At 46.2% G+C, this 27505-nt stretch overlaps 1 protein-coding gene and 1 pseudogene across 25 annotated transcripts in view; one reads left to right on the top strand and one right to left on the bottom strand.

The window, feature by feature from the left end:
* Nucleotides 1-27505, top strand: part of FHIT (fragile histidine triad diadenosine triphosphatase) — a 1286968-nt gene that overhangs the window by 1100525 nt on the left and 158938 nt on the right. The window contains exon 5 of one of the 25 annotated variants that reach the window (XM_073230812.1): nucleotides 1559-2229. The exons of the other annotated variants lie outside the window; for them this stretch is intronic. Coding sequence (XP_073086913.1) covers nucleotides 1559-1651 — 93 coding nt within the window. The 3' untranslated portion in view covers nucleotides 1652-2229. Of the gene's footprint in view, nucleotides 1-1558; nucleotides 2230-27505 lie in introns of those variants that run through there. 25 annotated transcript variants of the gene reach the window in all.
* On the bottom strand, nucleotides 26858-27378 carry LOC140848123 (anionic trypsin pseudogene; annotated as a pseudogene).

The raw sequence follows: 27505 nt of genomic DNA, 5'->3' as shown, positions 1-27505 counted from the left end.
CACCCCTGAAGTTTCTTATCGGTGAACAGCACAACCCAATGGGCCAGGTCAGAATCCTCGGGATTATCCTCGATTCCTCCAGCTTCTTTATCTTCCCAAAGTAAATTCTTTAGATTTCACCTCATTGTTTCTCAAACCTATCCATTGCTCCTCATCACCCTGCTGCCCCCCAGCTGAAGCTACCAACTTCTTTTATGTGCACCGCTAAGTGACCTCTATCCTGGCTGCCGTATTTCCATTCTGGCTGTACCATGCTTCCCACTTTATTCATGCCCCCTAAAGTCTGAGTTATTATGAAAAGACACAAATGCCCCCAGCCCCATTCCCTCTCTCTCTCTCTCTCAGATCCGTCCAAGGTTTCTGCTGCTGTTCCATAGGAGCCTTCCTGTGACCTGTTTCCTGCCCACCTCCGAGTTCTTTTCATATCCCGCTTCTCCTCACTGACATGCTCCAGCCACAGTGGCCTTGAACTCTCCGTCCCCCTTCCTCCCTGGACTTTGCATAGTGAGTCTCTCCTCTTCAGTGGTCTACTCCCATCCTCCCCAACTCTCTTCCACCTAATGCTCATTTGGCCATCAGTTCTCACTTCAGACCTCCTTTTCTTAGCCATGACTCCCAGCCTAAGCCCAGCTCCTTCATCTCGCGCTTCCATTGAGCTGCATTCCTTTCCTTCAGAGCGTGACTTCAGTTTGTGATTGCATGGTCATGTCTCGATTAATGTCTGCTCCTCCGTTAGACTGTGAGCTCTGTGAGGTCGTGGGCCTCCTCTGTATTGCTCATCACTCTGTGCCAAACAGTAATAGGTGCATGAGGACTATCTGCTGAAGGAAGAACGGACAGATGCATGGATGGATGGATGAATGAATGGATGGATGAGTGAGTCATAACCCAGATTACCTTTTGTGCCATCTTTCACCTCCCCCAGTATAGCTTCATGCTTCCTGCATTGAGGTGAGAGCTAGCATCCCAAATGATCCAGAACGTGGGTTTCAGGTCAGAACACTTTTGCTAGAATCTTCTACTTACAAGTTGCTCTGTAAACCATGTTTATCTATAAAGTAGAGGCAACCATGTCTTATAGGTCCGGTGAAGGAAGTGATTAAATGAAATAGTCCCTGCTCATTGTCTTGGCACACTGACCATCCTTAGTAAGGCGTCATTAAAAGGCACTACAGCGACGGTGGAGAGGTGCAAAGAACTGGAGAAGGAACTGGTGATGATAATGATTGCCGTCACGGTCCCACGCGTGGGGCACAGCATGGGGCCATCCTCAGTGCATCGCTCTCTGGTGGTGGAGATTCCACATGCCAGTAGGACTGTACTGCTGTTGCCTCGTGTGTGTGTGTCCTACCAGAGGAGAGGACCTGCAGGTCATTCACAAATCCAAGTCTCCAGCAGTACCTCAGCTTGTCTATTGGTCCAATTACTTGAGTGACAGTCAGCACTTTGCTATTGTTTTCCAATGCACATATCAAATCCACACATAGTTAACATACCACTGGATGGAAAGCCCTGATACTGAAACCTAAGGCTGACCAGTTGCTCTACTTTATCCTAGAGGAGCAGGTTGGGATTCTCAGGAGATTCTCACTTGTTCAGCCCAACCACAAGCATGATGGAAGTGATGGACGAGGAGAGAAGAGGGGAATAGAAGGTTAACACCAGAAGGAACCGCAGAGACATTGTTCCAGAACAGACATTACACAGTAGGCGTCTTCTACTGTCCGATTCACACCCACGCAGACATCATGATTCCACCGCGAGAGTTTTTCCTGCCTAGCTCAGACCTCTTGATACAACCCTCCAGGCAGCAGCAGCTGCTTGAAGGGAGTTGATACGTGATGCAAAACCTCTCTGGCGTTTTTGGTTTTGTTCATGTCTCCTTATTTCTATAAGATACTTAATTATATTGCTTCATTTATATTTGTCTTCCTCAGCAGATAATCAGTTGTAAGAGGAGAGTTTTCTTCAGAAGAACCTTCACCTACCTTTTCTCCCACAGATGAGGCTGTTTCAGGGAGACCTCACCACAGAATGATCAACTTTGTGATTCTTTATAGTCCTTTTAAAGGGATCATGTGTTGTAACTTCTGCATCTATTAAAAGAATCAATATACATGCTGTTTCATATTATGAGCCAGTAAGTTGCTGAGTTAGCTGCAGTCATAGGAAGCTCTGTCATAAAGGACCGCTTTATAGAAATGGTGCTCCTGTCGAAAAATGTGCCAAGGTTTGAAGTTTTGTCATGATTTTAGACAACTGTTCCTTTTCAGCATTTTTCTGTAGCATATATATACATCAGCTATAGAAAGCCTTGTTTTGAAGGCAGCTTGGTAGATGGGGATCCTATGGCTACCTCTGTTCCATGCCTAATTTAAGATGCTATGATGGTATATGGTGTGGTCATGTTCAGTGGAAAAATTGGATTTATATATACACAGATTTATCTCACATGTCCATTCCCAGACACTTAAACATACATGCATCCATGTCGAAGGATATATTTATACAAGCAACTGGGCTTGTATATTGGGATTACAATACTCTATCCATTATTTCCAGTTTTGCTCTCATGCTGTAGAAATATTTGCTTACTGAGTATGAAATGCCTACTCTTGTGTGTTCTATCTCCAAGGGTCTGGATATAAGTGGTCAAGTTCCAGTGAATATGTATTAGTAAACAGAGATAAATCTTACAAATAATATTTTATTGCTCACAAAGGAAGGTCTCACATCTTCTTTATTAACCACATTTTACTTCAGCATCACAGTTGCGAAGCAGTAAGTGCCACCAAGACTATTTTTCTTTGTCACCTGGGCAGTGTACATTGGGTGGATTTGCTAGTGGGTCATTACTACACTTTCGTCATTATTTCGAGAACAAGAATCAACCTTTCTGGCACACTTACCATGTGTTGGGAGCTGGGCTGGCATGGTCATCTGTTGGCATCAGTTTAGTGCGTGTTTACTGCAGGTATTAATTTGCTAGAGGAGACATAACAAAAAAGCACAGATTTGGTGGCTTAAACATCAGAAATGTATTTTCGCATAGTTCTGGAGGCTGGAAGTCTAAGATATACATGCTGGCAGGTTTGGTTCCCCCAGAGGTCTTTCTCCTTGGTGTGCCAATTGCTGCCTCCCTTGTGTGTCCTCGTGTGGTCATTTCTCGTGTACACACATCCCTGGTGTCTCTGTCTGAAATTCTTCTTATAAGGACACTATTCATAATTGGATTAAGGCCTACATAACAACCTCATTCTAACCTAATCACTTCTTTATAGTCCGTATCTCCAAATATAGTCACATTCAGAGGTCCTGGGGGTTAGTGCTTCAGCATATGAGTTTGGGGGGGACATAATTCATCTGTTGCACTGAGTACCTGCCATGTGTGTGTCGGCTCTGGTGCCAGGCTCCAAGGACTACAGGCCACACCGACAAGGTTCCTCTCCTCTAGAGCTTGGCGTATACTGCGAGGGAAAGAAATGGACAGGGGGCCTCAAAATAAATATTTGCTGACCTATTAAGGTCAGTCCTATGAAAACCAAATAGATTTATACTGAGGGTTACAGTAAGGGCTCTTTAAGATGTAATGTTTAATCCAAGAGCTGAAAGATGATAATTTTTTAAAGATAAGAGCAAGTATTTATTGAGTGTTTCATATATTCTAGGTGCTACTCTCAATGCTTTACACACTTCATTTCAGTCATATGTGGATTCCCAGCATATGAGATGATGCCATTATCCCCATTGTGTAGATGATGAAAGCAGGGCACCGAGGTACCCAAGGAGCCTGGTGTCCATCACAACCAGTAGATAGTTTGACTCCAGAGTTGGGGTGTTTAATAGGTAAGGACGAAGAGCTTTCTGCCTAAGGAATGAACAACACATGTGAAGGCCGTGACTCAAGCAAACACGATGTACCCCAGGAATGGGGACTAGGCAAGGAGAGATGCCACAGTCACCAAAGAAGAGGCTGGTGCTAGAGGAGTGTTTTGAGTAGATCCTGGTGAATGTGTAAGACCTACGCCAGGTTCTGTCCTTTATTCTCAGAGTAAGAGGAGGCCATTGCAGGGCGCACCACAGAGCATGGGATCTACACTCCATTTGTGAATAGTCACTCTAGCTGCTGTGTGCAGAACTGACTGCACAGGTACGAGAGCGGGGTCGGGGGGCCCCTTAGGCAATCATTGTCACTAAGATGACACACACTGGTGGTTACAGAAAGGAACAACGGCGTACAGAGCCAACAAGAATCTCGGAAGTGAAATCCTTAGCACTTGTTGACGCATGTTGGGAGAATGGGAAATTGAGGGGTCATGAATAACTTAGACTCTGGCTTGAGAAATGGGTGAGTAGAGGTACCATTTCCTCCCCAAGATGGGGAAGAATCAAACGTGGAGGTGGGGCAATGGAAGGTTCTGTTTTCACACATTTTTGGCATGAGACTCTTTTATGATAGCCACATGAAGATCTCCGTTAGACATGGAGGTATTTGACATTTGAGCCTAGTGATCATGGGAGAAATAAGATTGAGAATATAAAAGTGGGTGTTACCAGCATCTGGATGGTATTTAAACCAATGGGTTTAAATGGTATCAACAAGGAAAAGAGTGTTTCTAGAGAAGGTGAAAGGATATAGAACCAAACCCTGAGGTTGGCCAACATTTAGAATTTGCGTAGAAGAGGAGCCCGCAAAGTATTCAGAGAGGAAGAAGTCACACCAGGAGAGGAGGTCAGCCTAGGAACCACGTGGGTGGGAATGTTGACAGGAGGCCTAGTGAGATGGGGGCAAAAAAATACCCATTGAATTTGGCTACTGGGAGGTCACTGATGACCTTGGTAAGACCCATTTCGGTACAGGGTCTCACTAAATCTTTATAACCACTCTGAAATAGAGCTGCTATTATCATTCCTATAGCGCAGAGCAGGAGATGGAGACTCAAGAATGGTAGCACCCAGCTGTGGTCCCGCAGCTGGTAAGTGATCCAGCTCAGCCTTCAGAACTGAAGCCGGCAACTCAAGGGTCTAAATTCTGTTGCTCTCCTAGTAGCATTGGTGCAGAAGTAGCTAATGGCCATGTTGAGTCTGCTTTAACCCCTTACGACGACGTAGTTTACAATGGTATGCATTTAAATTCAATGTGATTGCCTCTCAGAGGGGTTCTGAGTTCCTACCTCACTTCCGGACCTACCATGTGACCTTGGAACTTTGATTTCCTCATTTTTAAAAGAAAGAGATTGGTGTAAACCCTCTCTGAAGCCCCTCTCCGAATTCTAAAACTTCTCATACAAGAAACTTCTCAAAGGAAGCCCTGAAATGCCTCCAGCTCTTAATGCCGCTCTGGTCTTGAGTTCATGTTCAACATGGACATATTCAACGTCCAGTCCTTTGGAGAAACTCTTATTGAATGTGCCTCATGTGTACCAAGCACTCTCCTTTCTAGGACTTCGCTCAGGCTGTTCCTCCACTCGGAGTGCCCTTTTGTTCGATTTCTTTTTGAGTCTCAGACTCAGTTCTCTGTACGGTAAGAGGCTCAGTGCTTAACGGCTCAGCACTTCTCAGAGTCCTCCTTAGAGGAGAGGGCAATGCCTGTGTCTCCCTAAATCGTTTGCCCCCACAGGGCAGGATCCAGATGTTTCCTTCATCGGATCCCCACAAGTAGCCCTACGAGCAACGCTTTTCTCAGTGACGTTTGTTGAGGTGAATCATTTGCAATGAGGAGAGCTTTGCTGACTTGTAAAAGCCCTGGGCCTTTCAGAGGGGCCATGCGGAGCTAGAGGGCTTGGAATGAATCAGGCCTGTATTTTAACAGAGAGGCACAAACACACATGTGAAAGAAAAACAGAATACGACAACAATGACAAAACCCTCTAGAAATGTTAGATTTCCTCCCGTAATTGCTGAGCCTGTGACCAATTTTGCAAGGACCCGTGAGGATTTCTGGGCTCTGATTTGCTTCTAGAGTTTTGTTCTCTTCCTGTTCCTCTCTTCTCCACTCTTCAAATAAAAGTGCTGTTTTCTTGGTTGGGCCACTTACTGACTTGAGCATGAGAGCTGGAATACAGCAGTTTCACAAAGACCTCTCTCGGGGGCACAAAAGAAGGCCAAAGAGACAGGCTCTGCTTCTGCAGTTTGCAGCTGTGAAAGCTGAGGCTGAGCCCTTCCTTAACACGCATCTGCTCCCCCAGCAGGTGCTCAAGGCTTTGTGAAAGGTGGCACTTGAGCTCGACCCAGAGAATACAAGGGCTTCTGACACCTCCCAAATGGCCAAGGGGCAGTGGAGGCTAAAGGTTGGGGTGTGCTCAGCCTCTGCTGGTTTTTGAATTTGGTTTGACCTCTGCAGAGTGTTGAGAGGGAGGCTGAGCGCGGTGCTGAGCTCTCCACCCTCCTGTTACCCACTATAGCTTTTATATATGGAGATTCCCTTTTGTATAGGGAGAATCCTTCAGCATGAACTTTTGAGGAAGAATAGAGCTACCTTGTTAAAAATGCACTTGCAAATTCCTGGGACAGCATATACAGCCTCCTTGACTGGGTTCTCACAGGGCTAGTACAGCCCAGGCCACCGTCCACCTGGCATTATCACGCTGAGACCAGGTACCAGACAGCTAGGGTCAGCCCCTGTGCTCTAGAGCCTGCTGAAATTCTTCAAACTCCCCAATCCTAAGCCTTACTCTGCCTTGCCCATTTCTTCTTAAAGAAACCACATGAAAGTTCTAGCCTATGGTTCTCCCACGCCCCCTGTGCTCTGTGCCCAGCCCCATTCCTTCCCACATGCCCCCATGACATGGCATACCCACTATCCCCACCTTGGGCTCTGCAAGTTTAGCACATTATTTTTTTTCAGTGACAGTTCCTTCCTCATCTGCTGGCTTCATCATACTTAAATACTAATAAAGCCTACATTAAAACACTGTAGGAGTAGCAGCTTAAGTGGAAGACAGTCGCATTCACTGTGTGCACAAGGAAACCAGGGACTCCTAGGTGAGGCCATGACATTGGTCATTTGCCACAACACTGTGGATGCCCAGGATGAGACCCTGAGCCGGACAGAGATGAAGACTGCCAGAATGGGAGAATGGTCTCCGCAAGAGGTATTTGGGGTGGGGTGGGGGGCAAGAAGAGGCCACAGGTGATGTCATTAAGGCTGTAAAGGGGCCACCATTCCCAACAGTGTAAGTCTAAAGGAGGGGACAGTTGCGTGCAGTTATAGATCGGCGTTCTCATGGACACTGTGGGCAGGAGCAGACCAGTTCTCTTTCTCAGCTTCGAGAAGCAAAGGTTGTAGTTAAGGGAAGGTAAGCCGGGAGGAGAACAGGGCTGGAAGCTGTGATATAACTGGGGTAGCTGGGTGCAGGGGCTTTCCCTGGGGTAGTGGTTACTGATCCTAGGAGTGACTAGGAGGTGGCTGGAGGGTCCCAGGTGTCCAGAGGACCAGAGGTAGCTGAGGCATTATAAGCTGATGTCACGATCAACACCACCCATGTCTGGGTAAATGACAATCAGCAGGAAGTGCTAACGTACATTTTTCATACCCTGTTTTATCTCCACTTAATATTTCCTGTTGGAAGCAGTGGGCTGTGAAAGTTGTCCACTCAGATGGCTCAGGGGATCGGTGTGATTTAGGGGTTCCCAATCAGCAGCAGTGGCCCTGGAGCCCTGGAGGACTGAGCGCAGAGCTGCGACCTGTACCGCTCTGTCTTTCTGTGCAAGGGACCCAGCTGAGTGCACACGAGCCCCTGGGAAGGAAACATTATTTCCCCCAGGATCAGGCAGGGTTGGCTTTGCAGCCTGAGCCTTCCAGTTCTTCTCTGGGAAAGTCCCAGACCCCTCACTGTGCTGTGAGGTTCTTGTCTGTAACACATGAATATGGTGATCCTCGGGTGAGAGGATTGTGCAAGCCACCCTGATGTTGCAGTCCTCATACAAAGCCTGGTGCACAGCAAAGGCAACCTGCTACTGTGCTTGTTGCTGTGAGGACTCATATGAAAGCAACTGGCTCAGAACCACAAGTCCCAGCCATTTCATATGGTCCCACCTAACACTATTCCTATGATCACTCCTACTTGCTCCTGGGAAGTTGTCTCATGTCTGGGTTGCAGAATTCTAGGCGCTCTGGGGAGCTCAGCATGCCCATGTCAGCTCCCAATATTAGAATCAAAAAGTACTTTCCAAAATTGTGTAAAATAAAAGGAAGGTTTTTGCCCAGATCTGGAGAGGTCTGTTCAGGAGGAAATCATGTGTGATCCCCTCCCGTGTGCTATGCTGAATTCAGCGGAGGTGACAGTGTAGCATCAAGTTTGCTGTTCATCATTCTGATAGAGGCGAATGGGGGATCAGCAAAGAAAGCAAGTAAGCAAATTGAGAAACACAATACCTCAGAGAGTGGGAAGACATTAAAGAGGGGGTGTCAAAGGGAGGCGCATGGCGGTTTTGATGGGGTGGGGGTGGTGCGGTCAGGGGAAGGTTTCTCTGTGGAGGAGACACAGTGTGCCTATTATGGGGGAGAGGAGGCTTGAGGTGGCCAGCATAGATGAACAAGGAGAGAAAGAACAGAATATGAGGTCTGAGGTCTGGTGGCAGGGGGGCCCAGATCATGGAGGGCCACCTTGAATGGCAGTTGTTTTTCTCCCATACTGTAAGATCAAAGTGGTGAAAGGCTCTTAACGAACTGTAGCGATATTATTATATTTATATTAGACCTTCCCTTTAACAAAGAAATGCACCTCTTTAATTGCATGGGATCCTTAGAACATCCACGGCTGAGGGAGGGAGAAGGAGTATTCTAGTGGTGTCACCAGGGAGGGCGCCGAGACCCCGCGGGGAGGCAGTGCTAGTATCTGCCCCGTGTCTCCTTACCTCCCCTCCTTCTACAGCTCCCCCTGTGACCGGTTCTTCCTTGGGGCTTTTAATTTCTTGGGAAGAAAGGCTGTACAAAGTTCAGGTATCTCACTTAATTATGCTTTGTTGAGATTTGCAAGGAGGTAGCTGTTTGTTTAATTCAAAGTCATCCCTTGCATTCCCCTCAGCAAGTCTCACTAATTAAATATAAGGCTCACAATAGGTTAGAGGTGCTAAACAATTGCCTGTGTATTGATGATGTTGATTGTAAGTACACCCAGCCCACAGATCACACGCTCTGAAGTGCATGTGTGCTTAATTAGCCAAAGGTGAGCTGCAGGTTGGCATAAATACATACCCCTCAGTGAATGGTAGTGTGTCGCTGTGTTAGCTTAAAGTGTGGTAGCCGAGAACATACTAATCACTAACGTAATAGTGTGTGTGCATTTCTTCTCGTAAGTAGTTATCCTTTCCAAGGTATTAAATGATTTACATGTATCCCAAGCCTGTGTATCCACGGTAACCGTGGTTTTTGCTTTGGGCCAAGTTTTTAGAGTAACTGGATGAAAACCCAGATACCTTTGATTCAGTCATTTGGTGAGCATTCATACAATATCAGATGGATGTTTGACACTTGGCAAGACGCTGGAGAGGAGAGACATGGATTCGTTTATGGATTATATTATAGATGAACTAATAAGTTGGGCTATCTGGGGAAGAGTTGAGGTGCAAAGAGGAGCAAAGACCTGTGTGAATCTTCTGTAGAAGAGTTAAAAAGAAGAGATTGCCTCTGGCTGAGGGCCCCAAGGATGAGTCCTGAAATATAGGAAAATAGTGATGAAAGAGGTCTATCTAGAATGTTTAGAGAATCTTCAAGACTCGATAGTAGAAAACTGAAAAATCAGAAAATGGGCAGAGGGCATAAAGAGGCATTTTATCGAAGAAGACATATGATAGCAAATAAGCACATAAAGAGACATCCAACATCACTAGCCTTTAGGGAAATGTAAATTAGAACCACACTGAGACATCATCACAGGCAGCTTAGAACAGATACAATGACATAACAATACCAAATGCAGCCAAGGTGGGAGAGAAACTGAATCTCTTTGGTGGGAATATAAAATGGAACCGCCACTCTAGAAAATAGTTAGCAGTTTCTTAAAAAGCAACCATACACTTACCATAAGGCCCAGCAATTACCCTCCTGGGCATTTATCCCAGAGAAATGAGAACTTAACATGCACACAAAAATGTGTACACAAATGTTCAAGGTAGCTTATGTGTGGTAGCCCAAAACCGGACACAACCAGCAGGTCCTCCAGTAGGTGACCGATTAAACAAAGGGTGACAGCTCCCCTACTGCAGCACACTACTCAGCAGCAAAAAGGCGGGAACCGTCAATGCGTGCCACCGCTTGGTGATGTCAAGGCTGAGTGGGGAAAAAAAAAATAGGGCAATCTCAAGAGGTCAGACACTATGTGACTCCATTTACGTAGCATTCTCAAAGTGGCAAGATTACAGAGCTAGAGAAGCAATTAGCTGTTGCCAGGAGTTTGGGACGATAGGGGAACGGATGAGGTTGTGACCTTAAAGGGACACAAAGGAGATCTTTACTGCAGTGCATTTGCCCTGAATCTTGACTGTGGTGGTGGTTATCCGTATACACGTGATAAAATGACCTCGAACAATGCTCACATGGTACAGAAGTCAATTCCATGGGGTTGGTATTGCCCTGTATTTATGTAGCACCATAATACTATATTGTAGAGCACTTGGAGAAACTCAGTGAAGGGTACACTGCCCAGGATCTTTCTTTACTAGTTTGCAACCTCTTTGAATCTGTAATTGCCTTGAAATAAGTATTTTTACAAAGTTACCAATAAAATAAAAATGAATAGCTAACATTTCGAGAGCACCTTGGGTGTGCCAGGCCTTGGGTAAGTGTTCACTGGACATAATTTGTTCCAATTCTTGGTGGGAAAAGTGCTGTGAGATGAGTAAAGTGTTACGTGTATCTTACAGATGAGGAAACTGGAGCTCAGAGGCGTCGGGTGACTTGCTCCCGGTCCCACAGAGAGTGAGTAAGGGGGTGAGAATTGAGACAGGCAGTCCGGGTCCGGGGCCACATGTCACCACTACCCTCTCCCTCGAGCTGCCAGTGGCTTGCAGGGATGTGTAAATTCAACGGACCCGGGACATGTGTGTAACACGGGCAGGATGCTGGGTGTTGGAGAATTCCTGTGGTAGAGCCACACAGGCTGCTTCCTCCACTCCTGGGCTGGTCTTGGTACTTGAGAGGGAGTTGTGTCAGTGGTGGTAATTGAAGTAAAGGTTCCCAGGGGCCCCTCTTATCCTCCATGCAGAGGAAGGCCGGCATAAGGGGAGCATTGCAAATACAGCAGGTGTTAGCACATCCTTCTGCCCATTGTGCCCCAGTGATACCTGTCTCCAATTTCCATGCTGATTTCTCTGAGGTTGGAGATATTTCTTTGTTCTCTCCAGCTGTCTAATGTCCCTTTGATCTCAGACTTAAAAAAAAAAAAACCTTTGACTTCTGTCAACCTGAAAATGCTTGGCGCTTGCCAGCTTTCTGTTGCCTTGAGCCCCGGGGCCTGGTCTCCCCATGATTCCCATTTTCCACTTTGCTACCTGCCTCATGGAAGTGCTTCTAATGCAGGGAGCAAAATCTGACCAGCCGCGTTCTCCCAAGGATGCACCCCGCATGCATTGTGAGGCCCTGTTTTCCTTCTTAGGAATGTGATGGGAGGGTAGGTAGGTCTCTGCTCCAGAGAATGGGCTCGGCAGTCTGGGTGAAACCAGCTGGGCTCCGGCCTTTCTCAGGCAGGACCGCCTGGGTGGAGCCCAGTAGAGAACTGAGTCGCTGAGCGTAAGGGAGGCACCAGCAGGCTGGGCCTTGGAAAGCGCCGCTCTGCTGGAAGCCCGCAGGAGGCCCCTGGGCAGCAGGAGAACTGCTGTCCTGGTTTGTTCAAGGAAAAGCCTTGTCTCTCTCTTGTAAATACGGTTTCCTTTGACGTCCCCCAGTCTCTGTTGAAGGTTTAGCCAACCATCCAATAAAACTCCCCCCAGGCCTATGGGGAGGACGGCAGTGAGGCCTGGGCTCATGGGGGTTTGGGAGTGACACTTGGGCCCAAGTGTTTCGGGAAGAAGTGTGTTCACAGGACAGGCAGAGGACGTGGATGCCAGAGCTCTGGAGGTGGCGTCCCAGGCTGATGTTTCCCTAAGTAACAGAGAGGCCGTGCCTACGGAGAGGGCTGCAGACAAAGATTCAGGCTGAAAATCTGCAGATGGATGCACAGCCGGGCTGGGGGCTGCAGCCCAGAGAGTAAGACGGAGTGAGGGGCTCAGAGAGGCGGAGGGGAGCGGAATCTGAAGGGAGGCCTGGTCGAGGCCCACAGCCTTGAGATGGTGGGGGTGTGAACAGCTCGCCAGGATCCACTCCTGGGGCCAAGGCTGTGAGATCAGAGATGGTGAGAGGAGCCTGGGTTGCAGGCAGCACCCTAGGAGGCTGGAGGAGGACTGCAGGCAGGTGAGGGTAAGCGCGTGTGGAAGGCGTGGAAGGCATGGAAGGAGGCAGGCCTCCTCCACACTGTCCCACACCTGCTCCCACTTGACACCCTTTCCCATCCAGCTCCTGGCCCCATCGCAGCCCTTCGTGCCTGAACAAACTGCATCATACCCCATGCACCTGGGACAGTTGCAGGTGAGACTGGGCTGCCTGCCCCCCCATATCCCATGGTCAGATGGCCTTCCTGTCCTGGGTTTCCGGAGCCCTTGCAGAAACCCCCATTGCTCACAGCCCTCCTACTGTCATGGGCGTGGGGCACAGCTCTGGGCCTCTTGCACTCTCTCCACTGACTCATAACATGTTCTGAATCCAAATGTTCCACAGGTCCTCAAAGTAGACAGAAAGCCAGTGGAGAACCCCGACTCTAGGTGTTACCTACACAGTGCCCACAGCAGAGGGCTATGGAGTGGTTTAGGATAAAAGAGCGTGTGTGGTATTACATGGGGCTCTTTGCATGGACAAAATAAAGCCAAGTATGAGAGAGAGAGAGAAAGAGAGAGATCATAGAGGTGAGCGCTTTTTAGGAGAAGAAAAGGGGAGGCTGGGGAAGATGTTGGAATCCCAGCTGCATCATTGCAGCTTGGCTGGACGCTTGCTGCGGCTCCCCCCAGGCCAGGGTGTTTCACCCCCACCCGTTCTCTGGTCTCACAGCAGAGCAACTAGTCTGCTCTAAAGCAGAGTTGAGAGTTTGAGAACAATCACTGTGTACTTCTACATGCGCAGAAGTACATGCCACCAATTTCGTTTCCGCTCTTCCTTTAAAGAAATGTACCTCCCGGTTGCAAGTGCAGTAGACTTCTTGCGATCTCTGGAACACTGAGTAGGGATGCTTCTTCTGTCCTCCTCCTTCTATATTTCCTAATCCATCCATTCTCAATTTATCTATTGCGCGTCTCACGTACTAGGCATAATTCCAGATGCTAGGATCACAGCTGTGAATATATCAAAGAAATAAAGAAGTAATCCTGAATACAGATTGTAATTTCAGGTAGGGAAAGTGGCTAGGCTGCGTTACGGTAGGGGTTCTTTTATATAAGGAATTGAGGATGTCCTGGCTAGGGAAGTGTTGGGGCCCATTCCTAGAACAGAACACCATAGCCTGGGGGGCTTGTGCAACATTTCTTTCTCACAGGTCTGGAGGCTGGGGAGCCCAAAATAAGGACAAGGACATGTGCAGAGCTGGTGTCTTCCCAGAGCCTACTTCCTGCTCTGCTGGCGGCCCCCCATGGTACGGGCAGAGAAGGAAGCCACTAGCTCCTGCTTTGTGTAAGCACACCCATCCCGCTCACAGGGCTGCCGCCGTCATGCTGTGATTGCCTCCCAAAGGACCCAGCTACTAATGCCATCACGTCGGGTTAGGACTTCAGCATATGCATTTCAGGGGCATGCACACATCTTTGGTCCTTAGCAGGAGGTAATAGTTAAGCAGCAACGAAGGTGATAATAACTAGAGGAACAGCTCGCATTCGTGGTGCATTTCCTTAAGGTGGCAGGAGCTGTGCTAAGAGCTTGCCATGTATTATCTCATTTAATCCTCTTGGTAGCCTTTTGCAGCAGGTCCTTAATTATCTATGTTTTATAAACATGGAACCCCAAGCTTGCAGAATTCAAACTGCTTTCCCAGGATCAGGAAATGAGAGGTGGAATGGGACTTCATCCTGCTTCATCTGACTTTAGAGCTTGGCACTCAACCACCTCACTCCATTGCCCGAATATTTGTACCCGGAGGGACAAGCCCCAGTTCTCCCTCCCCAGGGGGCTGTAAGTAAAGGTGTTGCCCTGTGCTTTGCAGAAGCTCCAGCGCTTTTTTGAACCCCAGTATGTGTGTGGGGTCTCACATCGGCTTCTGCCTATTTATAGATTAGACTTCAACAAAATAAATTTTTTAAAAGGATCAAACTCGTTAAAAGAGAGTTGGAGGATGACGAGTCTAATGACTGCTTATTTAAAAATTTAATGTAAAAGCTAAAGCTTTTTGTGGCCAAGTAGCAGCATGCTTACTTCCAAGCCCTAGTCTGAGCACTTTGTGATGCTGACCCACGTAATCCTCATGGTAACTCCATGAAATAGACTCGTTTTATAAATGAGGAACCTGACACCCCGAGATGAGTGGCTGTCTCAGGCCCCACAGCTGGTAAGTGGCAAGACGAAGATCTGCACCTGGTGGTCCAGCTGCAGAATGTATACACCCTTAATCCATGACGTAGGGCTAGGGACCTGAACCTTCAGTGTCACCAGGCTCAAAGTAGAAGCTGTGCTTGCTCTGAAATCTGAATTTGGGGCTGCATATCCATGGAGAGCACTTCCCACCCGTGCTGGCTGTAAGACTTACTCATTCAGCATTACCTGCGATGATCTCTGCCTCAACTGTCTGCTGACGAAGGTGTGATGATGCTCATGCGCAAAATTTGATTCCCACCTTCCATAGCCATGGGCCTGGCAGGGCCTGCTTATGTAACTAATTTTAAAAGGTGGATTGTTAGTTCATCACGTTAATGAATTCAGCCAACACTGGCAGCCAGAGCCCAGCAGCGTCCTAAGCCACCACCAGGACATCTGTTTCTTACCTTCAGTAATACGCAGTCGATCATTGGATGGCCCTCTTGACCAAGTTGATTTTGAAGGTTAAAAGGCACAGGAAAATCATCATAAACCACTCACTTCACTGCACCTATTGCCCAGCCACTTCTGACCCCTACTCTGAGGGAGTGTTCATGTTAAGTGTTCCTAGAAGGTCCACACTGTAAATCTCGGGGCTGTGGTCAGATTCCTGGCAAACTGGAGTCATTGTTAAGACTCTCCTGTAGTTTGCTCTGTAAAAAGGAGGGTTTGGACTAAATGATACCATGCCGTGTGTCTTCCACTGATGGCCAGTCTGTGGTGAACCATGGAGACTGAAGTTAGCAAGTATTCCATTCTGGACTGGAAAAGTTGAGTCACCGAAAATCACTGAGATCACCCCGTAGAAGAAACAGTATTGATTTCTCCTATTATCTGATTTCTGGGCGCTGCCTATGAAATCACTCTGTCTCACTGAACAATAAAGTATATTATGAGGAAAAGGAGGGGTGGGTCCAGGGCTTCCCCCCACTGCCGGTTTCCTTTTCTGCCCTTCCTGCCTTAGCACTCTTCATTGCTTGGTGGTTCACAGCCACCCGGCAGAGCCCCACAAATCTCCCTGGCTCCCTGTATGGGAACCGGGCTGAGATGATACGCAGCCATCTGGATGCTTCCAGCCTCATCATTCCAGAAGCAAACTGGGAGATGATTTAGGAGGTCCCTATAAAACTGGGGATCACTGGCCTAACCAGAGTCATTTGTCCTGTCCTGATCTATCAAACCAGTGCTCATAGGTTGCAGGGGGTTGGGTGGGGGTGGTTTTTCTGTTATATTTTACAATGGTTACTTTGAATAGACTCTCATTTCTGAAGTTAATGCTCTCTGCAGCCTATCTGGGTAGAACCCTTGCAAGAGATAAATAGCAGCTCCGATAGATTGAAGTTTGGCCCATCCTGAAAGAGGATGTCATGTCTAAAAGCATAACTCTGAAATAAAGACATGCTCACTTGAGTTAGAAGGAAATTATAATCCCCTAAAAGATGGTTCTGCCTAATTCTTCTTTCTAATTCAGGAACACTAGAAATCAAGAAAGCATATGTACCAAGAGAAAAGCAGGACGTGAAAAAAATCCAAGGGAGAAATATGATACAATTTGGATCACACTAAGTTCTATTTATGCTGCATGCTTTATTTTTGTTGAAGTCGTATGTGAAAATAGCCATATTGAAACAGCGAAAAGCTCGCATTCAACTTGTAGAGAGAGATCATGTTCATTTGAAAGACTTGGCAGTAACAGTCAAAGCAAAGACCGAATTATTCACAGCAAAACCGTAAAATGGTGGGATAGGGAGAGATTCCATTTAGGCACTCTTAGCTGCCTGCTGCACTTCCAAAGGTAAATAACAGCACAGTCTCAAAATGCTGCACAAAAGCCCAGCGATATTTATTCATATTAAAGAAACACAACTTCTGACTACATAAAATGAGTCCCTCCTGACAAAGTCTAAACCAAGTGTGTCAACCCACCCATAAAGCAAGCTGGCTTGTCAGGAAGTGACATTTTATCACCGCGCTGCAGAGGCCGAGTATCTGGATCTTATCGCACAGGAAAGGATCTTTGTTCTTTGATTTCTCCTAGCGTCTTTCCTTCCCTCTTGTTAAACCAGCCAGTCTTTGCTGTTGGACAAAGAGAAGAGAAATAAATCATCAGGCTTAGTTATTTTTAAAAGCACCTGCTTTTTGGAGCCCACTTCGGGAAACTTATTTGAGACAAATGAGCCTTTTGAAATGGTAATGAGATAAAATTACATTAAGTAATTTTCCTACAAAATAACTCACACTGAAAATAATGTGTGACACTGTCAACTTGAAGCCTGCCTAGAATCTTGCTGGGTTTCAGTTGCTGCATGGAGACTGTCTGGTATGTAAAGCCTGTGTCTGCTTCCACCTCTGGGAGTGTCCACGTTGCGATATCCTGTGCTCCCCTGAATTTGTGGGTCTACTTCCTGTCCCTTTGTTAGCACTAAAAGGGGTTAGCACAAGCTTGCCCTTCATGGCTGACCTTTCCGGGGTTCCCATCACTTTTGTTTAAACCAGATATGAAGGGTGAAAACTACAGGAGCAATACCCTCGACGACTGAGATAATTAGGAAGCACCATCTCCATAATTATTGTCTCACTGGCTCTGGAGAGACATGAAAACTTGTCCTGTCCCTTTAACAGGACAAGTTGCTAATCCTTTTAACATTTTTTTTCCCCTTTGGACTGATAATATATCACAAAACTTTTGCTTTGTACAATGTTCCTAAAGGGAGGCTTAAGCAATAATGCACAGATTATGGAAATCGTACTCATTAAGTAGAGGGCAAGATTTCTGGGAAGCCACAGAGCCGCTTCAAAACATGTAACCTCCATTAGAGGCTTCATTTGAATGTTTATTCATGGAGCAGTAAACGTTTATTATTATACATTTTATTGAAACATAAATTAAAGAACTGTAATTATGTGTATGGCAGACAGTGAAGCAATGCGCATTTGTCACAAAACGGGTGAGACAAGGAAAAATGCCATAACTGTTTCATTTGCATCCAAATCCTTTATTGTAAACCCAGCAGAAAGACACCCGGAGGGAATAGCTCTGCAGATGAATGTTCTGATATGGTGTGCAAATAAAAAAAAGTAACATATTCTAGATATCCTTTCTAGCAAAGAGAGCATCGTAGAATTAATTTGCGAAGGTCAGAAGCTGCCCAAAAAAAGGGTGGGTTTTTTTTCTTCTCTCCTGAGAGAGCGTCCCAATGACTCTTATTAAAAAGTTAATGCTCAACAAAGAATACATAACCTTGGCAGTCTGCGTGATACTGATTGTTTTCAAGATGAGCTCTTTGCTCCACAGTCATATTTGAGGAGTTTTTACAAAGCTGGAAAGGCAAGACCTTCAAACTTTTAGGTACAGAGATGTTTTTTATTGGGGAAGAAAGGTATGTGTGATGTAATTGTAATGGCTTCATCCAGGCCACATCCTTGTGTTTTAACCAGCAGGAGGAGACAAGAGGCGCCCAGACAATCTGTGGGTATCACTTTCCTTTTTTCTTTGTTTAAAGCAAGATAACCAACGAAGAACAGCTAGTCACCCCCCCACCCACTGAATATTTACACAATGTGTCCTCGAAGCTACAAACCTGGGAGCTGGGGAAGGAAATAGGCAGGAGAATAATATGGTGAGGAATAACCCAGAGTTCCAGATTAATGCAGGAGGGGGCCTGTGGCTATTAATACTGGACAGTAAAAAGTACTTACTGAGGTACATGGAAAGAATCAGAGGGGCCTGCAAGCAGAGGAGGCGTCTGGAGGGGGTCTTTAAAACCTTGGGGGAGGAGGAAAGGGAGAGGAGCTCCACATGGAGGGAAGAACACTTTTTAATTTTTCTGCCAAAAATATGTACTGTAAGCACAGCATCTCCAATGACAGCAGACGCAATAAATACAAGGGGGACCAGTGCTGAAACCTTCTTTGTATCTCCTGGAAGTCGTTTCGCTGGAGGATTCACTGGGGTGCTTTCCCTGCGCAGCAGCAAACAGCATCAGCTTTCCAGAGAACCTGTGCCCTCCACACGTGGGGCTGAGCGGGAGGATTCTTTGTCCTGGACTTCGCCTGTCTTGGGGCAGGAGCACCCCCCTGACAGAGAAGGGACAGCCGTGTATGAGGATACGGCTTCCTAGGTCTCGCTTCAGTCTGTCAGCTTCTTTAAGGGCAGCCATCATACATTCTTCTCTCTTCTTGCTGGACAGTTTGAAGAACCTGAGGCTGTTATGCCACTAAAACTAATCATGAGCCAAAAGACAATACATCACATTTGTACAAGATTGATCTCCAATTTATAAGAAATCTGTGCTTTCTTAGGCCTCTATTGCAGAAATGCTTAATATCCTAAGCGTGAGCAGCATATGAGGCAGTGGGCTTATAATTTCTGCCAGGCTGCGTTTAACTGCACCAGAGTACCAATAATAAGTGCCAAAGCTGGGCTTTGCATTGAGAAAAATGTACCCACACCACCTGCTTAAGCCCCAGTTTCTTCATCTGTAATTTCTCCCTCCCTGCCTCATCTCTCAAATGGAATAAAAAACCAGTATTCTAATGCATAAGGTTATTGTATGGATTATGGGAAATAATGAGACCAGTGCTGGGGTAACCTAAACACCAAGTAAATTTTATTATTACTCGGTTACACAACTGTAGCTCTACACCGGAAGGCTCCATTCTGCAGTGATCTTGCTAAAGATATTCTGCTCTGGGTCATCGCCAAACCTAAAGCCTGTGTTTCCTTCAGGGATGGATTCTGTCTTTCTTGGTTTGAGGAGGCCTCACCTTCTGCTACTCGGTTTAGGGTCAGTGTGAAAACACCGCCGGCTCCTTAGTTGCGAAATACGTGTCGCTGGAACTACGGTTACTCACAGGGCCTGGAGGACACCCTGACATGGCCAGCCCAGGAAGAAAAACTGGTCTGTTGGAAGCACAGGTACAGTGATGGTTTCTGACCCTCTTGTCAATGAGTTCCTTTTAGAACACTGGCAAGACCGAAGCAGCTCACGCGCCTTTGATGAAATGTAAGGAATACAGTATTTTCCATGTGCCCAGATTGTCCCATTCATGTTGAGGAACTTTAGGAAAAAAAAAAGTTTTTTCTTTAGTGTAGAGTCCTGTGGCTCACCGATTGTGTTTTTAAGCCACACATCACTGGTGGTGCTCAGTTGTGGATCATAATAATAGATCAGGAGAGGGACGGCGCCCTCATGATATGTGGGTGCAGTACATCATTTACGCATCACGGTTGGGATGATGTATAGCTCCAAACCACAGTGAGGTTTTAGAGGGTCTTTTAGTGACCAGACAGCTTTAAATTCCAAATCTTCTAAAAATTAAGGTCTTTCCGAGTCAAGTAAAGGCCAGTGATAGAATATGAGGTTGCATCAAGCATCACTGGATTGGGAGCCTGAGTGTGCTTGTCTTCCTTCTGGCTTTGAGCTCACAGGGTGGAAGTGATGGGCAGGCTCTTCTGCAGTCCCTCCCACACAAGAGCAGGGGCCCAGAGAATGGGGTAAACACGAGCTAGGGGCAAGGCATCCATTGGCCAGTCAATTCACCCCGTCACCCACACCGCAAACCCCCGTGGCTCGCCGCCCTCAGGGAGTCCCGGCTCACGCGAGATGATGTTCATTTTGCAGGGCTCTTTCACTACAATTCAGAACCAGATGAAGACATAACAAGTAGATCCGCTTCCTTACCCATTGCCCAAATTCAAAGCAGTGCCTACAGGAAAGAAACGTGCCTTTTCTATCATGTGTCTCTGTGAAGTCCAGGAGGCACTGACTGCAAGTGAGAGGAAAAACACAAGGTGAAGGGCACATGGGCTGTTCACCCCGAGCAGGAAATGGCAGCGACTGTTCAAGTGCCATCACCTTTCCTGTTTGAATGACGTGTTTATACGATGGCAATGCCCCTTGGGAGAATGTACCCACCTTGTTTAAAAACTACTGGCTCTGCGGGCAAGGAAATCAGTATCAGTTAAGAAAGCGGGTCTCTTTCTCCTCCTCCTTTTTTAAGTCCTACTGCAATAAACTCAACAAAATGAGGAATCTCCCTACTGTTTGTGTAATAGACTCAGACAGGGACAGCGAGAGACAATTACATTTTAAGTGGCGTCTTCCATTTTCCTTTACAAAGTGAATTAAACATACGAAATGGTAGCAGAGCTACTGCCACATGGAGAGAAACATCGGGCATGAGGAATTAGCACCGTCTCCCCATTATCTCACCTCTAGCTTTTCACCCATTTGGTCCCCAGTAGATTCTGACTCTCACATTAGTACAAATTTCTGGTGTCCACTTCCCACTCCTCCCTGACTTCCAAAGGGCAGAACATCCTGTTTCACCAAATAGAACCATCTTCTGTCTCAAAAAGAAGTCCTGGGCTTCTTTTCTCCTATACTTGGTGGCTTGACTATATAATCTGGGTAAAAGATGTGGAAATACATCCCTCCCTTACTATTCTGAGACTCTTAGATGAACAATATGAATTAGGCAGGCTTGGTGTTGAGAGAGATGTGGGCTGTCTCATTGGTTGTTGAAGAATCCCCCAAATTAAGTCCATTTCTTATCTGTAGAGAGAACACTGGTACATCATATAATTATTTCTCTGTCATGAGATAACAGTCTTTACTTACTTACACGTTTATAGTACTGCCACACCATTCGCCCACCCAATGTTAAGTCATTATCAGTTAAACATTAGCTATCATTCATGTGCATTCTATGCTAATAACTGTGCACAGGATGATATTGTATTGTATTACATCCTCACTAAAACACTAAGAAATGACAACTGTAACTTCCTCTGTTTTTCTAGATGAGGGAACTGAGGTTTACTGAGAGTAAGTATACTGGCCAAGGTCACCAAACTGATCAAAGTGGCAGAGGTGGGATTCTAAGCCAGGCTAAGGGGATGTCAAGTCCCATCTTTCCCAATTAAATAACTAATATTTGGCTGCATGTATGTCCCAGTTTATTTGGAACAGCCCAGATTTGGGCTTATAGTTAGAAACTGACCAGTGTAGTTACCGTTATAGTCAGTGTAGTTCAACAGCGCCCCCTGTCGCTCCCAGCGTCCCGCTTTGGACAGTAAATTATATGGCACCCTAACTAGCGGTGTGTTTCATGCTGGGGAGTCTTAGTTCTGTTGATTGCAAGTATTCTCATCTGCCTGTAAGGGGGCAAAGCAAAGAAGACAGGAAGGGAAGGGCGCAGGCTCTTGCGAAGTTCCAGAAAAAGATGGCCTGCTAGCTCTGTGTGCTTATCGGCCGCTTGTGCATCTTCTTCATAGAAATGCCTGTCCATCCTCTGCCTCTTTTTTAATGGGGATATTTGTCTTTTTATTACTGAGTTCTAATAGTTCTTTATACATCCTAGATACATGTATCTTATCAGATGTATGGTTTGCAAAAGTTTTCCCCCATTCTGTGGATTGCCTTTTCACTTTCTTGATGGTATCCCACGAAGCATCAAGTTTTACATTTTGATGATGTTCACCCTCTCCCAGTCTTAAGAACCCTCGGGACCACAGTGCACCCAAGCAGACAATCCAGGATCGTCCGTGCTCTCCCCATTTTAAGGTCAGCTGGTTAGCAACCTTAATCGGTCTACTACCTATTTCTCCTTTACCGTGTGAGCTAGTATCTTCACGAACCCAGGCATTAGGATATGGACACCCAGGAAGAGGCCACTGTCTGCCTGCCGCAGCAGTGTTTGGTTATTTTTTTAGACTGAGACTTGCTTTCTATTATTAGTCACTGATCTGAGATAGAGGGGTTCTCACCGGGCAGCCGGAGGTCAGAGGACACACTTACGAAGCAGGGTAGCTCTCTCTGTAGCCTTCCCTGCCCCTTTCTCCTGCCATGATTTTATCCCTTGTAAACGGGATTACGGTATGTACTCTCAAGGGCGGAACACACCATTGTGACTACACTGGACACCCTCAGCTGAGTATGGGGTGAAGTAGATAATGTTTAAAAAACAGAAGGAAACACCACGGTAGTACAAATGAGGCAGGGCCTGTAAAACTGTTGTCAGGGTATTAAACCTCAGGGAGATCCTACATTTGGAGAAAAACCTAGAGACAACAGAAAGGGATTTTAAGACTAAAATTTGCTCAAGCAGATGAACCAGGAAAGGGTGGATCTACTGCATGGTGAAAAATTACATAAACTTAGTAAGCAAGGGGGGAAAAAGAGCCTCGACACTGTACTATTTTGTTACTCTGTGTTTTATGGGGCATGGCTCCCCCCCCCAGGAGGAAGTAGGGTGCAAATGGAACTCAAGAGATAACACCCTTGCTTGAAGTGAATCTAAGTTTCTAGTGAAAGGCAAATTCCATCTCGTGATCACGGATGGACATGAAGATGGGGTCAGAGACATTACTGAGAAACCACAGAGCTTGGGAGAGGCGTCAGGACACCACATGGAGGAGAGATCCTTGGATTGGGAGTCGGGAGAAGCAGGGAAGCCCCGTGAGAGGTGATACTGTTTGGTGGCTGAGCACAAGTACGCTGGTGCCTCGTGACAGACTCAGGGTCAGACTACAGCTCCCAGCATTCCCTGCAGGAGCTTGGGCAAGTCACTGAGCCTCTCTGGGTGTCTTTTGTCAGACGTGGTGATCCACTTATTAACTACCTCTCAGAGTTATGATAAATGTTAGTAGAAATAATGATTTAAATCAGCCCCGGCACTGGCATGTAGTGAGAGTTCAATAAATGCTAACAATAATAGTTAATACTACCAAGAATAATAATTGTAATTGTAGAAACTAGCAGACTCAAGAACTCAACCCAATATTTCCTAAGAAGTGATGTCTTCCCTCCTCTACAGCTACTGCCATTGAATCTTTTTTTTTTGTGTGCAAAATTCCTTTTCTTTGGAAAGTTGTCTGTGCTTATTTATTTCTCTTTCTTAACCTTCCACACTCTCTTAAATCTGCTGCCAGTTTTTTAACAGCTTTATTGAGATATAATTCACATACCATAAAACTCTTTTAAAAGTATACAATTCCATGTTTTTCTAATATATTTACACAGTTATGCAACCATCACGACTTCCAGAATATATTCATCACCCCAAAAAGAAACCTCATGCCCATTAGCAGTCGTTCCGCCTTCTGCCTCCGCAACCTCTAATTTACTTGCTGTCTCTGAACTGGCCTACTCTGAACGTTTCATTTACATGGAATCATACAGTGCCTGGCCTTTCGTGTGTGGCTTCTTTCACAAAGAATCATTTACTTAGCAGAACTCTTCCGCTCCCCAGTACTTCATTCCTTCTCATGGCCGAGTCACGGTCCGTTGTCTGGATAGCTCACCTGTTGTTTATCCATTCATTACCTGATGGGCATTTGGCCTGCTTTCCCTGTTCGGCCTTTGTGAATAATACTGCTATAACTACGTGCAGCAAGTCTTCTGATCTCTTGGGTGGGTACTTAGGCGTGGAAGTCTTGGTCATACGGTAACGCCATGTTTAACTTTCTGAGGAAGTGCAGAGCCACGTTCCACAGCAGTGGTACTGTTCTACATCCTCACCATGTGAAGGTTCCAGTTTTCCATATTCTCACCAACCCTTCTTGGTGTGTATATGTGGGGGGAGGGGGTGTTTATTATCATCCTATTCAGTGTGAAGTGATATCTCGATTGGGTTTTGATTTGCATTTCACTAATGACTAATGATGTCAAGCATCTTTTCATGCACTTTCCAGTTAAGACTTTATTCCCTCAGTTCCACTGAAACCAACTCAAGCTTTTGAACATTGCTGGTGCTGTTGATCATACCCTCTTCTTGAACTTCCTTCTTGTCTCAGCGTTAGCACTTGCCCTCTCTGGATTTGCCTCCTTCCTCACTGTATCCTTAGCCTGAATCTGACTTCTCTTCCTCGACTCTAGATGTTGAACTGTCCCAAATCTGAATTTTTAGCTCTTCCTGCTATAGTTTTCTTCATGACACTTATCTCCATCTGAAATGAAATTTGATGTGTATGTAGTTACTTGTTTGTTTCCTGCGTTGCCCATTGGGATGCGGCTCTCTGGGGGCAGGGAAGGCTTGCCTTGTTCATTACTATACCCCTAGTTCCTAGAATAACACCTGGTTATATATAGTTTTGCATGAATAAATGTATTAGAAAAATGTAAATAGATGGTATATGGATAAAGAGCTGAGATCTCTGTAGTTAGATAGGTTTCCAGATTGCTAAACAAACAAACTTAACCACGTGTCTTCCGTGTGGGTCTTCTCAGATACTTTAATATACTGATGAGCATTGTGATATTTTACTTGCCCATGAAAAATGTTGGCTGTGGAATGTGTCATGGATGTTTTGAGGTACTCTTACAACTCAAGCCACCAAACTGCTCAAAACTCTAGCAAAATCGGGATCACCAAGGAAAGCTGCGGTCACCAAGGCTCAGGATGAATTCGCTAAGAACAGGTCATGTCAAATTACCCTTTTGTGTGCTGTTCATAGGTTCCTTCTCAGAATGCCATGCTATTGGGGAGGTCACAGCAATGGAAGTCTTTCACAGCAGTGATGTGCTGAGCTGGCTTTATCATCATATGCCTTTTCTGATAAGTCCATTGGGTTGTCAGGATTTTATGATCAGTCTTTCACATAAGAATTTATGTCAAGATATCAGACTGGGTTGAGATCTATGCCCTTGGGGAAAATCACCTGTACAATGAACTGTGTGCTGTCATCAATGTCATAGTGAATTTCAAGTGGTCACTGATGATTAAGAGAGACATTTCCAGGACTAGGTGGTAATAGAGCCTGTAGAGATAGCCCTGAACACCGACACAGGAGAGCAAGGTAAAGAAAAGTAAGCAGGAGATGAGTAGGGACCCAGAAGTTTCCCCTAACGTAAGTTCATTGCCGGCCATATGTCACTGGTGGGCAACAAATGGCATGTCCCCCAGCTGAAGGCATGGAGGCTGACCAGCGTGCAGGAAAGCTAGGGAAGCATTCCGTAATGAGTGTCCCATACTGCAATAGGGCAGGTCTAACAATAAGTGACCTTGGTGCCCACATTAGCACATTTGGCAGGAGAGGGGGTCAGGAAGCAGGTAGAAGCCAGTGGTTCTCTAAATATGGCCCCAGGATACCAACACTGGCATTGACCCAGAATTTATTAGAAAGGCAAATTTGGGGCGCCTAGTGATCTGCAATTCACCAAACCCCAGGTGCCTGCCCCAGTTTGAGAACCAGTAGTCAAAGTGACAGAAACAAACTTTAGGAACAGAGCAACTTTAACCATGCCCCATTCCAGGAACTTCTTCAGTATCTCCCTGCTGATGTGTGAGCCTCGCTGCAGATGTCTGAATATGTTCTCTGCTGTGCAGGTTAATAAAAGAGATAAGAAAAATAAATAAATAAATAAAAATAAATAAAAAATAAGAGGGACGCTACTGCAATCCCTGTGTTGAATACTATGTCCTATGCAGCCTGCTGAGCACACACTTACTAGATTTGAATCTCTGGAACAACTCTGTGAGGTAGAAACTGCTGCCTCTTTAGAGATGAGGCTACTGAGGCACAGGCCTCACGAGGCGAGGCCACGGAGTAAGCGGTATGGACAGGGTTCACATTAGGCAGTTTGACTGTAGAGCATGCGTCTGCATTACTTGATTATTAGTAAGTGCAGGGGAGATGAAAGATGGATGTGTGCATAGATGGATCCATCAATTGATGGATGGGTAGAATAAAGGGAAAGAGGGGAGTGAGGAAGGAAGGAGAAATGGAAGAAAAGAGGGGAAAAAAAAGGAGGCAGGCAGGCCTGCAGGATTTGGAAACCAAGATTTCCTTTTTTTTTCTTAATTTATGGAATGTTTATTGCAATATGATTTTTTTTTTAATTTATTTTTTAATTTGATTTAATTATTTTAAAATTTTGGTATCATTAATCTACAATTACATGAAAGACATTATGTTTACTAGGCTCCCCCCTTCACCAAGTCCCCCCCCCAACAAACCCCATTACAGCCACTGTCCATCAGCGCAGTAAGATGCTGTAGAATCACTACTTGTCTTCTCTGTGTTGCACAGCCCTCCCCGTGCCCCCCCCCACACTATACATGCTAATCGTAATGCCCCCTTTCTTTTTTTCCCTCCCTTCCCACCTGTCCTCCCCAGTCCCTTTCCCTTTGGCAACTGTTAGTCCATTCTTGGGTTCTGTGAGTCTGCTGCTGTTTTGTTCCTTCAGTTTTCCTTTGTTCCGTTTTTTTTTTTTTTTTTTTTTTTTTTTTTTTTTTTTTTTTTTTTTTTTTTTTTGTGGCAAACCCACTTTATTAGCATAGGAACGTCAGAAGGCTGGGGCTTAGCTATTGGCAGCTATCGTCTCAGTAATCCAGTCCACAAAGTTGCACACCTTGGTGTAAACCCCAGGCTTGTTCTTCTGGGCACAGCCATAGCCCCAGGAGACAATTCCTTGGAGCTGACCATTGCAGACCACAGGGCCGCCAGAGTCACCCTGGCAGGAATCCTTGCCTCCCTCAAGGAAGCCAGCACAGACCATGTTGTCGGTGATCTGCCCAGGGTAGGAGGCCTCGCACTGGGCCTGACTCAGGAGCGGGGCGTCCAGGCACTGCAGCAGCTCCGGGTAGTTGGTGCCAGAGCTCAGGGTGTTGCCCCAGCCAGAGATGAGGCAGTGGGTGCCGGCGGGCGCGCAGGCGGTGGGTAGAGCTATGGTGGACACCCGGCTGCTGATGACCGCGGGCGAGGAGAGCTTGGTACAAATCATTTGGTACTTGTCTTTCTCCGCCTGGCTTATTTCACTGAGCATAATGCCCTCTAGCTCCATCCATGTTGCTGCAAATGGTAGGAAGCCAGTATTTCTCGAAGGCCCCTTCCGAGGTGGGCTGTCTCCTTGTGCTTGTTTCCTCGCCTTGCTTTTCAGTCAGCCGGCCAGGTCCTTCCATCAGTTTCAG

Source organism: Manis javanica, chromosome 3, assembly GCF_040802235.1.
Source record: "Manis javanica isolate MJ-LG chromosome 3, MJ_LKY, whole genome shotgun sequence".
NCBI lineage: Eukaryota > Metazoa > Chordata > Mammalia > Pholidota > Manidae > Manis > Manis javanica.
This window is presented reverse-complemented; position numbering and strand designations above follow the sequence as displayed.